General features: G+C 53.0%; 2 protein-coding genes across 2 annotated transcripts; both read left to right on the top strand.

Annotated features, from left to right (window-relative positions):
* The first annotated feature begins 376 nt into the window (after positions 1–376).
* LOC109689342 (cytochrome P450 2D17-like) lies at positions 377–4,529 on the top strand. The gene is made up of 9 exons (XM_020168159.2): positions 377–663; positions 1,428–1,599; positions 1,910–2,062; positions 2,152–2,312; positions 2,729–2,905; positions 3,080–3,221; positions 3,462–3,649; positions 4,046–4,187; positions 4,279–4,529. Exons 1-9 carry the CDS (start codon positions 475–477, stop codon positions 4,455–4,457), a joined length of 1,503 nt encoding a protein of 500 aa, XP_020023748.2. The 5' UTR covers positions 377–474; the 3' UTR covers positions 4,458–4,529.
* A 6,584-nt stretch (positions 4,530–11,113) lies between these two features.
* On the top strand, positions 11,114–15,253 carry LOC109689343 (cytochrome P450 2D17-like). The gene is made up of 9 exons (XM_020168160.2): positions 11,114–11,401; positions 12,168–12,339; positions 12,651–12,803; positions 12,892–13,052; positions 13,471–13,647; positions 13,830–13,971; positions 14,192–14,379; positions 14,777–14,918; positions 15,010–15,253. Exons 1-9 carry the CDS (start codon positions 11,213–11,215, stop codon positions 15,186–15,188), a joined length of 1,503 nt encoding a protein of 500 aa, XP_020023749.2. The 5' UTR covers positions 11,114–11,212; the 3' UTR covers positions 15,189–15,253.
* The last annotated feature ends 626 nt before the right edge of the window (positions 15,254–15,879 follow it).

The following is a 15,879-nucleotide window of genomic DNA, read 5'->3' as shown; positions in this document are numbered from 1 at the left end:
CCACAACAAACCACAGACCCTGGTACAAAAGGACACTACTTGTGACCTCAGTCCCCTCAAACACTGCTGACATGATTGTCCGCTGACTCTTCTATGACTCCTCTGGATCATGAATCTCTGAGAAGGAATCACACTGTCTTTTGTTCTTTATGTCCCTGGTACCCAGCCAAGCACAACCAGAATGTCCAGATTACCTTGAACTCAGGGCATAGGTCTCTGTTCCCTACCCTGTGTGTCACCTGGTAGGCAGGGTGGGGGAGAACCTACGACCTGCCCTTGTCGTCCCTGGCCACTCCTTCCCCTCTGCCTGTGCAATCAAGGCAGCTGAAGTAAGAGGACAAAGGGCCACCTCAGATCCTTTATAAGGGAACGCACCAGGCAGTTCACAGTCCCATGGCATACTCAGAGGATCCTGTGAGGTCCTAGGTACTTTGTGCGTGTGCTCAGAGCAATTCAGTAGGCAGCGAAACAAGCATGGGGCTGCTGACCGGGGACGCACTGCTCACCCTGGCCATGGCTGTGGCCATCTTTCTGTTCCTGGTGGACCTGATGCACCGGCGCCAACGCTGGGCTGCCCGCTACCCACCAGGCCCCATGCCACTGCCTGGGCTGGGCAACCTGCTGCATGTGGACTTCTATAACACGCCATATAGCTTCTACAAGGTGAGGAGCTGTGGAGGAGGGCAGCAGAGGTCGTGGAGGACCTCCAGCAGCAGATGGTGGTTGTGAAGGCACAGGCTGGACAAGGAGCTTGGCCTCCCTTTGGAAGCAGGTTAAGAGGCTTCCTGGGGGAGGCACTGCTGGCTTTCAAAGGTCAAAGGTGTGGATGGCAAAGGCCGTGAGGTGGGATGGGATGGGGCAGCAGGTTTGGGAGTCAGTTGGACAGGGAAAAAGTCATGTAGACCACATGCCCATCTCCTGTCAGAAGGGAGAGGGACCTAGGCCGTGAGCAGATTTTCAGTTGGGAAATCAGGTGGAGAGAGGTATGGTGACCACTTCAGATCTCTTACTGCTGTGGGATCTTGGGCCTCACTGCTCAGCTCTGGGAACCTGAGTGTCCTCATAGGACAATGGGTTGCTAGGGGTTCTGAGACAGTTTTGTGAATCCGGCAGATCATAGCTGGGGAGAGGGAGCTAATGAGCATCCACCATAGAGGATGTGACCCAGGTCCCCAGTGTGAAGTTACCAAGAGGCCAGATATCAGCTTGTGGAGGTAGGTCGGTGGTAGAGCACTTGCCTGGTACACGTGAGACCCTGTGTTTGATAATCCGCACTGCTAAGGAAAAGGGAGAAAGAGAGAGAGAGATAGGAGATTGGATCAACTTTGCCCTGTGCAACCTGGCACCCTAGACTTAGGCATTGAACCCAGGTCTTGCAGTCTGCCAGGGGCCTCTGCTTGACCAGTGTCCTGATCCTCTGTCTTCAGCTAAAAGGTCGCTTTGGGAACGTGTTCAGCCTGCAGCTGGGTTGGAGACCGGTGGTCGTGCTCAATGGGCTGGCAGCTGTGCGGGAGGCGCTGGTGAACCGCAGTGAGGACACAGCAGACCGTCCTCCAATGCCCGTCAATGAACACCTGGGCTACGGGCCAAGATCCAAAGGCAAACATCTGTGGGGCCCAGTTGTCCTCAGTGGAGGACAAGGGGACAGTGACCAAAGGAAGGCAGGATCTAATGGGGGTGGTGATGTGGTCCAGTGATACAAGGAAAAGCCAGAGAATTGCAGGGCAGAGGCTACAAAAGTAACCTGTGAGGGTGAAGGTGGTGGGTGATGGGGGGAGAAGGGGGGAGAAGGAAGACTCTGTGGGATGATCAGAGCTAAGCCTCTCCCCGAAGAGAAGAGGAGCAGTGATGGTGGCAGAAGACATGACCAGGAACACTTGCTCAGTTGTACTTGTCCCCTTGTACTCAGGGGTCGTCATGGCGCCCTATGAGGCATCATGGAAGGAGCAGCGTCGCTTCTCCGTGTCCACCCTGCGCAACTTCGGCCTGGGCAAGAAGTCGCTGGAGCAGTGGGTGATCGAGGAGGCCGATTGCCTCTGTGCCGCCTTCACTGACCAGGCTGGTGGGTGATGACCTAAGGACAACAGGAGGCTCAGGCACAAAGGGTTGGGAGAAATATGGGTGACGTCTCTATCCCCCTATCACACCCAGGGCGCCCCTTCAGACCCAACGCCCTCCTAAACAAGGCTGTGTGCAACGTGATCGCCTCCCTCATCTTTGCTCGCCGCTTTGAGTACAACGACCCATGCTTGGTCAGGCTGCTGGATCAGATGGATGACGCACTGAAAGAGGTGTCTGGCTTCCTTCCAGAGGTGAGTGACTCAGGGGAGGGTTTTCATAGCCAGCTCTATGGGCTGGGCCTCCCAGGAGGAGGATTAGAAGGCAGGGCATGGGGAGAAATCATTCCATCAGAGGCCACTGCAGGAGGAAGAGCCTGCAGCTGGCAAACCTTGGACACCAGGAATGGGAGACTTGGCTAAGGGTAGAGGGCACCAGATAGGGTGAGTGCCTGTGTCCTCTGTCCCTTTGGAAGCCACACATGCCTGTCAGATGCTCATGTAGGATACTCCTTCTGGCAGCTCAGGGAACATCGAGGTTGCACAGTGGAGGAAATAGGTGACAGGCGGACAGGCAGGCCCTTGCCTCCATGGAGGAGACTGGAACCTGTGTATGGGACTTGTGAGTACTGAGTACAGGAAGGATTCAGGCCCCTCTGTGGCTGTCACAGGTGCTGAATGCAGTCCCAATCCTCCTGCGCATCCCAGGACTGCCTGGAAAAGTCTTTCCTGGGCAGAAGGTCTTCATGGCCTTGCTGGATGAGCTGATGACGGAGCACAGGATGACCTGGGACCCGGCTCAGCCACCCCGAGACCTGACTGACGCCTTCCTGGCTGAGGTGGAGAAGGTGAGGGGAGGCTGCCAGAGATGGGCGGGCTGAGGGCAGAGCATGCTGGGTTGTGGGGCCAGGCAGATGGGGCCTGTGCTCCACCGGGTGGCCTAGCACCTGGGTGAATGGGTGGTAATGAGGTCATTTGGGGGCTTCCTTCCTCTGTCCCTGAGCCCACCCTCTCTGACCCAGGCCAAGGGAAACCCAGAGAGCAGCTTCAACAATGAGAACCTGCGCATGGTGGTGGGTGATCTGTTCGCTGCGGGGATGGTGACCACCTCCACCACGCTGGCCTGGGCCCTGCTGCTCATGACCCTGCACCCGGATGTGCAGCGTGAGCCCTGGCAGGCGGGATGGGAGGACAAAGGAGGACAAAGGAGGACAAGGGAGAAGAAGGGAGGACAAGTAGCATCGGGGCCCTGGATTTTTGGGACATCTGTGAGTTCCAACTCTGTCTAGCTGAGGCTCCAGCATGAGTGACATTTTCCTCACCTGGACCAGCCCTTAACAGGTAGGAGAGGGTCAGGGCGCTGCCTCCACTGGCTGATCTACTCTGGGGTATTCATTCCTCCAGGCCGGGTCCAACAGGAGATCGATGAAGTGATAGGGCAGGTGCGGCGGCCAGAGATGGGGGACCAGGCACGCATGCCCTTCACCAACGCCGTGATCCACGAGGTGCAGCGCTTTGCAGATATTACCCCATTTGGTGTGCCGCATATGACCTCCCGTGACGTTGAAATACAGGGCTTCCTCATCCCCAAGGTAGGCGTGGGGCCCTCCTACCCTGCATGCCCACTACAGGGAGTGGAGGAAACACCTATGCCATCGTGTCCTGGATCTCAGCAGCAAGGACAGGACCCACCTGGGCTCTGAGACAGGACTGACCTTCCCTAATGAAGACCAGAGTAATGGGACCATGAGGAAATATACTGCAGGTGTTAGAGGAGCCACTTCACCCAGGGACCCGTGGCAGGAGGGACAACCATGGGAAGTGTGTCACTGGGCTGGAATGGCATCAAAAGAGCTTTTAGAAGTTTCTGTGGCAGAGTGTCACATTAGGGTCCAGGTGTGTGACAGGTAGAGAGCCTGTGTGTGTTTAGTGGCAGGGCCCTCGATCTCCCCATCCTGTCCACATTCACACCATGAGTCTCCCTCCAGGGGACGACACTCATCACCAACCTGTCATCCGTGCTGAAGGATGAGACCGTCTGGGAGAAGCCCTTCCGCTTCCACCCTGAACACTTCCTGGACGCCCAGGGTCACTTCGTGAAGCCCGAGGCCTTCATGCCTTTCTCAGCAGGTGCCTGTGGGGTGCTGGCTCCCTGTCCCTTCCCTTGGCACCTTGGAGGGTTGGCCCAGGCCCCAGGCTGACTGAACCCCTCCCCCCACAGGCCGCCGCGTGTGCCTCGGGGAGCCCCTGGCCCGCATGGAGCTCTTCCTCTTCTTCACCCGCCTCCTGCAGCGCCTCAGCTTCTCGGTGCCCGCAGGACATCCCCGCCCCAGCGACTATGGGGCCTTTGCCGTCCCTGTTTCCCCATCCCCGTACGAACTCTGCGTAGCATCCCGCTAGAGGGACACCCAATGTCCGATGGCCTAAGCATGGCCTGATGCTCAATAAACCAGTCCGGCTGCTGCCTGGTCATCCCGCCCACTGGCCCCTCTCTGATGGGTCCTGAGAACAGCAAAGCCTCACCCTCCTTGCTCCACCCTGCCTGGCCACTGAGTCCACCACAGGAAACTGTCTTGTGATGCTCAGTGTGCCACTCCTCCCCCACAAGGTCCCCACTCCATGGTGACAGCCCTCTGTAGTGAAGCACAGGGAGGAAAATGAGCAGAGTAAGGCACATGGGCAGAATCCAGGAGGACAGAGGGACAGAGTCCTGCTGTCTTTCTGAGGAGATTCCTCCAGACAGAGATCACATCTCCCAACACGAAGGTGTGACACATAGAGAGGGGGCTGATCACAGGGAAACTCACAAAGGCTCCTTGTCCATGTATTTCCCAGGGTTTGTGGAATACATATCGAGCTCCACCTGACTGGCCTCAGTGACACGATCTCCATCCCCTCGGGGTCACACTGCAACAGTCCTTGTCCTCTAGCAGCACCCACACTGGCATTAGCAGCTGGTGTGCACTAGCTCCAAGGGACACAGAGACATTCTCGCCATGAAGGATGTTCCCAGGCCTGAGATTGTGCAGAGCACCGGTCCACAGATGGCAGACCCTTAGAGACAGGGTGTGGCTGTGTGCCTAGGCTGGCTGCAAGTCATGATCCTCCAACCTCATTCTTCCAAATCTGGGTGCCAGGTACAAGTGTGCACTAATGGGAGTCAGGCATGTGTGTGGAAAGTTCAGGATCCAATCTCCCAACAGGCTGAGGTAACCCAACATCCAGGCCACCCTGCTTCTCACTAACAGCACGGTGATCGCACTTTGAGCATCTATTTGTTTTTATTGTGATAAGACAAGAACCTAAACTTTACAGTCTTAACCTCTTTTTGGCAGTATTGATTTTTATTTATTTATTTATTATTTTTGCGGTACTGGGGCTGGAAGTCAAGCCCTGTACCTCAAGCCTCTCCACCAGCCCTTTCTTGTGATGTGTGTTTTGGAGATAGGATCTCACAAACAATTTTCCTGGGCTGACTTCAAACAGATTGCTCCTGGTCTCTGCCTCCTTAGGAGCTAGGATTACAGGTGTGAGCCACCAGCATGCGGCATCAGTACTGGTTTTTTTTGATCTCTAGGCCACTCGCTTGCTAGGCAGGCGCTCTGCCCCTGGAGCCACTCCCCCAGCCTTGCACAGAGCTCTTCATCTGGCAAAACCGAAACACTGCACCACTTAGACAATAGCTCCCCAGCACCTGCACACCCCCTTCTACTCCTGTTTCTAGAATTTACTACGGTAGCTACGTGGACGTGGAATCAAACGATCCGTCTTTCTGTGGCTGAGGAATGTCATTAGGGGAGCGTCTCCACTTTCCTTCACGTTGGAGCAGGGAGCTCCTTCTGCTCACCTAGACCAACGACCATGTGTGCACTCCAGTTAGTCCCCATCACCCTCTGTTTCTGTACTTGGTTTCATTTAAAGGTGGGCAGGCAGCCACAGTCCAGAAATCTTTCATGGAAGATTCCAGAAATGAGCAACAGATGAATGTTAAATTGCAAGCCACGCTGAGGAGCGTGGTTCTGTCACGTCTGCCTCTTCCATCCGCTCACATTTGGCGCAAGAATGATGCCTGGACCGGGGCAAATTAGTGACCAACTGGACAGTGACTGTAGGGTCAGTTTACCAGAGAGACTTTGGTGGCCTTGCTGCTGTGTTCAGGGAAGAAGGTCACAGGCCTATTGCCACTGCACAGTGCCCACGCCCTCCCCTCACTCCAGCTTCGTCACGCAGGCCCTGTGTCATCTCCCATCACCCAGCAGGACGCACGTGGACAGAGCAATGCGACCACATTGAGTGAATCGGCCCCTTCATATAGCCGTCATTACACGACCTTGTTGTCACGTTGTCATTACTTCTTGTTATTAATCCTCCAAAGGGCCTAATGTATAAATGAACCTTCACCATAGCTACGGACGCACAGGAAGAACCATTGCTAGTTTCCGGGTTTGGTTCTATGGCATTTATCCCTGGGGGTGACAGGGGACCATCGTCCATGCGTGTTCCTCCCCTCCTCTGTTGGCAGACCCTGTGTTGTGCCCTCCATTGAGACACCGTGAAGGATGCTGCTGTGGTTGGGGTCTGATTATCTCTTCTCCACCCTCTGTGCAATTCCTGTGGATTTGTCCTCAGCTGGGAAGCTCCTGATCATAGGGAGGTGACTGCTTTGTTGAGGAGTCCCTTGACACTTTTCCTCAGTGCCTGCACCATTTTTCAGTCCCATCAAGAGTGCACCAGCTTCCCCAACCTCCACTTTCTGCCAACCCTTGTTTTCTAGGGTTGATTTTGGGTAGAAGCCATCCTCGTGACTGGGAGGTGGTGTGTCACTGAGATGGGGATTTGCATTGTCCTAATGGTGAGTGATGGTGAGCACCTTTTCACAAGCTTCCTGGACATTTGAACACTGTCCTTGGAGGAAGGTAAACTGTAGTCCTTGCTCATTTTTCTTGTTGTTGTTTTAGTGGTACTGAGGTTTGAACTCAGGGTCTCACGCTTGCCTGGCAACTGCTCTACCAATTAGCCACACACCGAATCGATCCTCGATCATTTTTGTATCACAATGTCTCTCTGTGTCTAGTTATTTTTTTTTCCTCTTATTATTCATATGTGCATACAAGGCTTGGGTCACTTCTCCCTGTGTCTAGTTATTAACGTCCTGTCAGATGTGTTATGTGGGATTATTTCCCACTGTGTGTTTTGTCTTTTTCTGTGTTCTCTTCTAAGCGTTTGATCTAAGACTTTGAGCTTACATGCAAAGGATTAATGTGGGAGATGCATTCTTTTTGTTTGTTTATTTGTTTGTTTTATTCATTTATTCATAGGTACATACATTATTTGGGCCATCTCCACCTCTGCCTCCCACCCCCACCCTCTCCTCTTCTTCACCACAGGCTTCCAGGTAGAACCTGTTCTGCCCGCTTCTCCAGTTGATTTGAAGAGAAGACATAAGCAATAATAAGAAACACATAGCGTTTTGCTTGTCTAAGGTAAAGATAGCTATACAGAGAGATTCCTAGCATTGCTCCCATGCTCATGTGTGTTACATCCAGAATTGATTCATCTCCACCTGACCTCTTCACTGCTTCCAGGTCGGAGATCATTGTGAGAATGCATTATCTTGTGTACAATTGTTGAACTTACTTGTTCAATCCTAGGTTGATTCAGGGCCTGTTTCTATATCAACAGCCAGTTCAGCGTGCTACTCTTGAACGCGGTAGGCAATCGTAACAGAGGCAGGAATACAGCGTGACTGAGGAGCAGGGTATTTCATCCGTGTTTCCATCCCATCAGAGCATTGTGCCTGTGCTGCCCATCGTTGAAAGAGAGGTCCATGGAGGTGGATTTGATTTCTAGCACTCCTATCCACTGGTGTGTATGTCTTTCTTTACACCAGTACCACGATGTCTTCATTACTGTAGCTGTGTACAGAGGGTCGCCAACAATGGTTTGACATGATTTTTTGCCATGATGATGGAAATGTGATATGCTTTCAGTGAGAACTATAGGTGAAAATCTGAGTGGATTTTTTTGGTGGCCTGGAATTAGAACTCAGTGCCTCTCACTCCATGGCAGGTGCTCTGTCACGTGAACCATGCTCTTCAGCCCATGTTAGGTTTAGTTATTTTCACACAGGATTTCAAGTATTTGCCCAGGACCAGCCTCCAACCTCCATTCTCTGCCTATGCCCCCCGCGTAGCTGAGATGATAGGTTTGTACCACCATATCTGGGTTGTTGTTGAGATGTTGAGGCCTAGCTGGACTCAAACTTTGATCCTGCCGATCTCCTACTCCTGAGTAGCTGGGATTACAGACTGACCCTCAGTTTTTCACTATTGATCTTTGTTAACCTACACATACACACTCTGGTGATGCTGGGCAGTGAATTAGTGCAGCGCTCCTTCTGCCTCACAGTCCCAAGGATGAACCCCTGACCCTGTGCAGTGAGCTGTGGCACTATGGCATCCGTGGGTCAGGTGTCTGAAGTGCATTTCCACCTTACCATGGATCTTTGGGATGCAGCCCCATCATAAGTCAGGGGATCTGAGTCTCCAAGTTGTTCCTTTCCAAGACTCTTTTGGATATTTGGGGTCCTTGGACATGCCATAGGGATTTTAGCATGGGTTTTTCTGTCTCTGCATCAAACACTGCTGGAATTTGACAGGAATTGAATTGAATGTGTCCATTGCTCTGGTGCTATGGACAGTCCCCATTATTGTATTCTAGTACACGAACGACAAACCAGTCATCCACGATCCAACTGAATCTCATTAATTTGATGGAAAAACTATGATATTTATATATTTGATTATTCCCTCATTCACTTAACAATTATTGTTGAAATTCATTTTTAATTGACAAATAAGATTATATATTTATCATGTAAAAAAAAGTCATTCCACTGTTCTTTGTCATCTTTATTTGTTTTAATTGTAGTTTTAAATTTATTTATTCATGCCTTTTTCAACTTCTTTTAATGATGTTTTGTGAGTTTTGTATGTTAATCTATTATTTTCTTTGATGAAAAAATTGCTGTTTTATTCTTTGGCTATATTTTTAATGCAATGGATTGGTAACTTCAGTTTCAAATTTTTTGTTGTTAGTTCCACATTTGCAGCTGACGTTTGTATGTTAACTGTTTCCTGTGAGATTTAAAATTACTTTATGTGTTCTATCTTTGTTTTTGCAAAGCCTGCACTTTTTCTACCCACAAGATCACATCACTTGGATGGGTTTAATTCTTTTCCTTGCCCAATTTCTCTGGCTTGAGTTCCAGTGCCATGTTGAATAGGAGTGGAGGGATTGGGCTTCCTGTCCTTGCTCCTGATCTCAAGGGAAATATTTCAGTCTCTCCATGTGAATATGGTGTTAGGCAAAGGCATTTCATAAATGACTTTCATTGTGTTGAAGTAGTTTTCTTTTCTTCCTAGTTCCTTGTATTTTTTTTTAACTCAAAATGCATCTGGAATTTTGTCAAATGTTTTCTTCTCCACCAGTTGAGGTGATAATGTAGTTTTTGTCTTGTTCTTGTTAATGTGGTAGAGTGCATTAATTAATTTTAAATTTCAATGATTGTGACATTCAAGGGTAATGATCCCTAGGTCATGGTGTATAATATCTGGTTATACAGGTGTAATCAGCACGATAGTATTTTTTGAAGATCTTCCCCTCAACTCTACTTAGGGTTACTGGTCCTTTATTTCTTTCCTGGAAGCATCTTTGTGTAGCATTGAAATGAGAGCAATGTTGTTCTTACCAACTAAAGTAGGAAGTATTTCCTCCTCTTCAATTTTCTGGAAAACTTGGAAAGGACTTCTGTTAATGTACCCTCACTGTTGTGCAAGAGATCTGCAGAACTTGATCACCTTTCAGACCTTCAGCTCACCACTGAACTCCCTGCACTGGTCCTGGGCCTCTGGAGCTTCCTCTGTTTCTACACTGCTCCACTGCCTGGAATCTCTTGCTCCCCCCAGTGCCTGCCTGCGGTACTGCAGCATCAAGGCTGCCTGCCTGGCATCCAGACAAGCCAGAACATAGGACACAGGTCCTGCTCTCCTTTCTGTCCCTGGGAGGAGCTGTGAATTTGTAGTTTGCTCCCAATGGCACAGCTATGTGTGGTAGGGAGAAGTGCAAGGTTGGCAAAGTGGTGGATCATTTCTGCCCTTCTGGCTTTGTGCTGGCTGGGTGCTGCAGCTTCCTAACAGTTTTCTAGAATTCTCCCATGTTTTGGTCATATTTGGTCCTGTAGCGAGCTAGGGGTTAGACCTTCTTGTCACCTTCTTGCTCGAGAATTATGTGCTACGTGTCATATGCATGTGTGAGGTACCAGGGCTCAGTGCGTTTTAACCATGGCACAGAAGGTCCTGAGTTGGGAGAGGGTGAGCTGGGTGTGGTTTTCTAAAATACTAAGTCCTTGGAACTCTATATTGACAATTACTAGAACATCAAGTACAACTACTGCAAGCCTGGAGTTCATGTCACAGGTTTTAGCCAAAGTCCCGAATGCTGAGCTGTAACCTAGACCTCATTACATGACATCTGGCATTGGGACAAATAACCACCTGCTTTTGATGACGACATGGGGAGGATTAATGAGTTCACACATACAATGCGACCAGAATGCCAGGCACGTAAATGCCAATCACAGAAGGCAAGACCTCCTACCTGATGGTATTTCTCATGACAACCACACCAAACCACAGACCCTGGTACAAAAGGACACTACTTGTTACCTCAGTCCCCTCAAACACTGCTGACATGATTGTCCACTGACTCTTCTATGACTCCTCTGGATCATGAATCTCTGAGAAGGGATCACACTGTCATTTGTCCTTTATGTCCCAGGTACCCAGCCAAGCACAACCAGAATGTCCATATTACCTTGAACTCAGGGCATAGGTCTCTGTTCCCTACCCTATGTATCAACTGGTAGGCAGGGTGGCAGGAGAACCTATGACCTGCCCTTGTTGTCCCTGGCCACTCCTTCCCCTCTGCCTGTGCAATCAAGGCAGCTGAAGTAAGAGGACAAAGGGCCACCTCAGATCCTTTATAAGGGAACACACCAGGCAGTTCACAGTCCCATGGCATACTCAGAGGATCCTGTGTGGTCCTAGGTACCTTGTGCGTGTGCTCAGAGCAATCAAGTAGGCAGCGAAACAAGCATGGGATTGCTGACTGAGGACGCACTGCTCACCCTGGCCATGGCTGTGGCCATCTTTCTGTTCCTGGTGGACCTGATGCACCGGCGCCAACGCTGGGCTGCCCGCTACCCACCAGGCCCCATGCCACTGCCTGTGCTGGGCAACCTGCTGCATGTGGACTTCTATAACACACCATATAGCTTCTACAAGGTGAGGAGCTGTGGAGGAGGGCAGCAGAGGTCGTGGGGGACCTCCAGCAGTAGATGGTGGTTGTGAAGGCACAGGCTGGACAAGGAGCTTGGCCTCCCTTTGGAAGCAGGTTAAGAGACTCCCTTGGGGAGGCACTGCTGGCTTTGGAAAGTCAAAGGTGTGGATGGCAAAGGCCATGAGGTGGGATGGGATGGGGCAGCAGGTTTGGGAGTCAGTTGGACAGGGAAAAAGTCATGTAGACCACATGCCCATCTCCTGTCAGAGGGGAGAGGGACCTAGGCCGTGAGCAGATTTTCAGTTGGAAAGTCAGGTGGAGAGAGGTATGGTGACCGCTTCAGATCTCTTGCTGCTGTGGGATCTTGGGCCTCACTGCTCAGCTCTGGGAACCTGAGTGTCCCCATAGGACAATGGGTTGCTAGGGGTTCTGAGACAGTTTTGTGAATCTGGCAGATCATAGCTGGGGAGAGGGAGCTAATGAGCATCCACCATAGAGGATGTGACCCAGGTCCCCAGTGTGAAGTTACCAAGAGGCCAGATATCAGCTTGTGGAGGTAGGTCGGTGGTAGAGCACTTGCCTGGTACACGTGAGGCCCTGTGTTTGATAATCCGCACTGCTAAGGAAAAGGGAGAAAGAGAGAGAGAGAGAAAGGAGACTGGATCAACTTTGCCCTGTGCAACCTGGCACCCTAGACTTAGGCATTGAGCCTGGATCTTGCAGTCTGCCAGGGGCCTCTGCTTGACCAGTGTCCTGATCCTCTGTCTTCAGCTAAAAGGTCGCTTTGGGAACGTGTTCAGCCTGCAGCTGGGTTGGAGACCGGTGGTCGTGCTCAATGGGCTGGCAGCTGTGCGGGAGGCGCTGGTGAACCGCAGTGAGGACACAGCAGACCGTCCTCCAATGCCCGTCAATGAACACCTTGGCCTCGGACCAAGATCCAAAGGCAAACATCTGTGGGGCCCAGTTGTCCTCATTGGAGGACAAGGGGGCAGTGACCAAAGGAAGGCAGGATCTAATGGGGGTGGTGATATGGTCCAGTGATACAAGGAAAAGCCAGAGAATTGCAGGGCAGAGGCTACAAAAGTAACCTGTGAGGGTGAAGGTGGTGGGTGATGGGGGGAGAAGGGGGGGAGAAGGAAGACTCTGTGGGATGATCAGAGCTAAGCCTCTCCCCGAAGAGAAGAGGAGCAGTGATGGTGGCAGAAGACATGACCAGGAACACTTGCTCAGTTGTACTTGTCCCCTTGTACTCAGGGGTCGTCATGGCGCCCTATGAGGCATCATGGAAGGAGCAGAGGCGCTTCTCTGTGTCCACCCTGCGCAACTTCGGCCTGGGCAAGAAGTCATTGGAGCAGTGGGTGATCGAGGAGGCCGACTGCCTCTGTGCCGCCTTCACTGACCAGGCTGGTGGGTGATGACCTAAGGACAACAGGAGGCTCAGGTACACAGGGGTGGGAGAACATGGTTGAACTCCTTATCCCCCGATCGTGTCCAGGGCGCCCCTTCAGACCCAACGCCCTCCTAAACAAGGCTGTGTGCAACGTGATCGCCTCCCTCATCTTTGCTCGCCGCTTTGAGTACAACGACCCATGCTTGGTCAGGCTGCTGGATCAGATGGATGACACACTGAAAGAGGTGTCTGGCTTCCTTCCAGAGGTGAGTGACTCAGGGGAGGGTTTTCATAGCCAGCTCTATGGGCTGGGCCTCCCAGGAGGAGGATTAGAAGGCAGGGCATGGGGAGAAATCATTCCATCAGAGGCCACTGCAGGAGGAAGAGCCTGCAGTTGGGCAAACGTTGGACACCAGGAATGGGAGACTTGGCTAAGGGTAGAGGGCACCAGATAGGGTGAGTGCCTGTGTCCTCTGTCCCTTTGGAAGCCACACAAGTTTGTTAGATGCTCATGTAGGATACTCCTTCTGGTAGCTCAGGGAACATGGAGGTCGCACAGAGGAGGGAATAAGTGACAGGGGGACAGGCAGGTCTTGTGCCTCCATGGAGGAGACTGGAATCTGTGTCTGGGACAGGGGAGCAATGAGTACAGGAAGGATACAGGGCCCTCTGTGACTGTCACAGGTGCTGAATGCAGTCCCAATCCTCCTGCGCATCCCAGGACTGCCGGGAAAGGTCTTCTCTGCACAGAAGGCCTTTATGGCCTTGCTGGATGAGCTGTTGACTGAGCACAGGATGACCTGGGACCCGGCTCAGCCACCCCGAGACCTGACTGACACCTTCCTGGCCGAGGTGGAGAAGGTGAGGGGAGGCTGCCAGAGATGGGCTATGGGATGTAAGCAGAGGATGCTGTGGGTTGTGGGGCCAGGCAGATGGGGCCTGTGCATCACCGGGTGGCCCAGCACCTGGGTGAATGGGCGGGAATGGGAGGCCATTTGGGGGCTTCCTCCCTCTGTCTCCTGAGCCCACCCTCTCTGACCCAGGCCAAGGGAAACCCAGAGAGCAGCTTCAACAATGAGAACCTGCGCATGGTGGTGGGTGATCTGTTCGCTGCGGGGATGGTGACCACCTCCACCACGCTGGCCTGGGCCCTGCTGCTCATGACCCTGCACCCGGATGTGCAGCGTGAGCCCTGGCAGGCGGGATGGGAAGACAAGGGAGGACAAGGGAGGACAAGTAGCACCAGGGCCCTGGCTGGTTGGAACACCTGTGGCTCCCAGCTCGGCCTGGCTGAGGCTCCAGCATGAGTGACATTTTCCTCACCTGGACCAGCCCTTAACAGGTAGGAGAGGGTCAGGGCGCTGCCTCCACTGGCTGATCTACTCTGGGGTATTCATTCCTCCAGGTCGGGTCCAACAGGAGATCGATGAAGTGATAGGGCAGGTGCGGCGGCCAGAGATGGGGGACCAGGCACGCATGCCCTTCACCAACGCCGTGATCCACGAGGTGCAGCGCTTTGCAGATATTACCCCATTTGGTGTGCCGCATATGACCTCCCGTGACGTTGAAATACAGGGCTTCCTCATCCCCAAGGTAGGCGTGGGGCCCTCCTACCCTGCATGCCCACTACAGGGAGTGGAGGAAACACCTATGCCATCGTGTCCTGGATCTCAGCAGCAAGGACAGGACCCACCTGGGCTCTGAGACAGGACTGACCTTCCCTAATGAAGACCAGAGTAATGGGACCATGAAGAAATATACTGCAGGTGTTAGAGGAGCCACTTCACCCAGGGACCGGTGGCAGGAGGGACAACCATGGGAAGTGTGTCACTGGGCTGGAATGGCATCAAAAGAGCTTTTAGAAGTTTCTGTGGCAGAGTGTCACATTAGGGTCCAGGTGTGTGACAGGTAGAGAGCCTGTGTGTGTTTAGTGGCAGGGCCCTCGATCTCCCCATCCCTGTCCACATTCACACCATGAGTCTCCCTCCAGGGGACGACACTCATCACCAACCTGTCATCCGTGCTGAAGGATGAGACCATCTGGGAGAAGCCCTTCCGCTTCCACCCTGAACACTTCCTGGACGCCCAGGGTCACTTCGTGAAGCCCGAGGCCTTCATGCCGTTCTCAGCAGGTGCCTGTGGGGTGCTGGCTCCCTGTCCCTTCCCATGGCACCTTGGAGGGTTGGCCCAGGCCCCAGGCTGACTGAACCCCTCCCCCCACAGGCCGCCGCGTGTGCCTCGGGGAGCCCCTGGCCCGCATGGAGCTCTTCCTCTTCTTCACCCGCCTCCTGCAGCGCCTCAGCTTCTCGGTGCCCGCAGGACATCCCCGCCCCAGCGACTATGGGGCCTTTGCCGTCCCTGTTTCCCCATCCCCGTACGAACTCTGTGTAGCATCCCGCTAGAGGGACACCCAATGTCCGATGGCCTAAGCATGGCCTGATGCTCAATAAACCAGTCCTGCTCCTGCCACCAGTTTTCTGGTCATCTGACTGTCCCCTGCCTGTGCTGGGTTCTGAGAACAGCAAAGCCAGCCTCACCCTCCCTGCTCCACCCTGCCTGGCCACTGAGTCCTCCACAGGCAACTGTCCTGTGATGCTCAGTGTGCCACTCCTCCCCCACAAGGTCCCCAGCCTATGGTGATGGTCCTCTGCAGGAAAGCACAGGAGGACGGACACTGCCCAGCTGTGTGTCTGAGGGGATCCTCCAGATAGAGCTCATGTCTCCCAGCCCTGGGGGCCTCTCGCAGGGAAGCTCCCCGAGGCCTGGTGTCCATGTGTTTTCTGGGGTTTTTCTCATGCACATAGAGCCCCACATGGTGGCTGGTCTCAGTGCCTCAGTCTCCATCTGCTCGGGGATCACTCCAACACATCTAAGCCCCCAGCCTCCTCCCCACTGCTGGCATAAATGAGTGGTGTGGTGTGACAGTCCACGACCCCAGGTGCACAGAGACTCTCCAGGAAGGATGCTCCCAGGCCTTTGGTCTCCCAGCTGCCAATCAGGAGTCAGCGATTTGTTTTGGAGTATGCAGGTCCACCCTCCTAAGCTGAGCTCCATGTAGTGCACGGCTGCCCCGCTGGCCGTGACAGCAAAGTG

This window comes from Castor canadensis, chromosome 8 (assembly GCF_047511655.1).
Source record: "Castor canadensis chromosome 8, mCasCan1.hap1v2, whole genome shotgun sequence".
Classification (NCBI taxonomy): domain Eukaryota; kingdom Metazoa; phylum Chordata; class Mammalia; order Rodentia; family Castoridae; genus Castor; species Castor canadensis.
The sequence above is the reverse complement of the archived record's forward strand: the minus strand, read 5'-3'. Positions and strand labels throughout refer to the sequence as shown.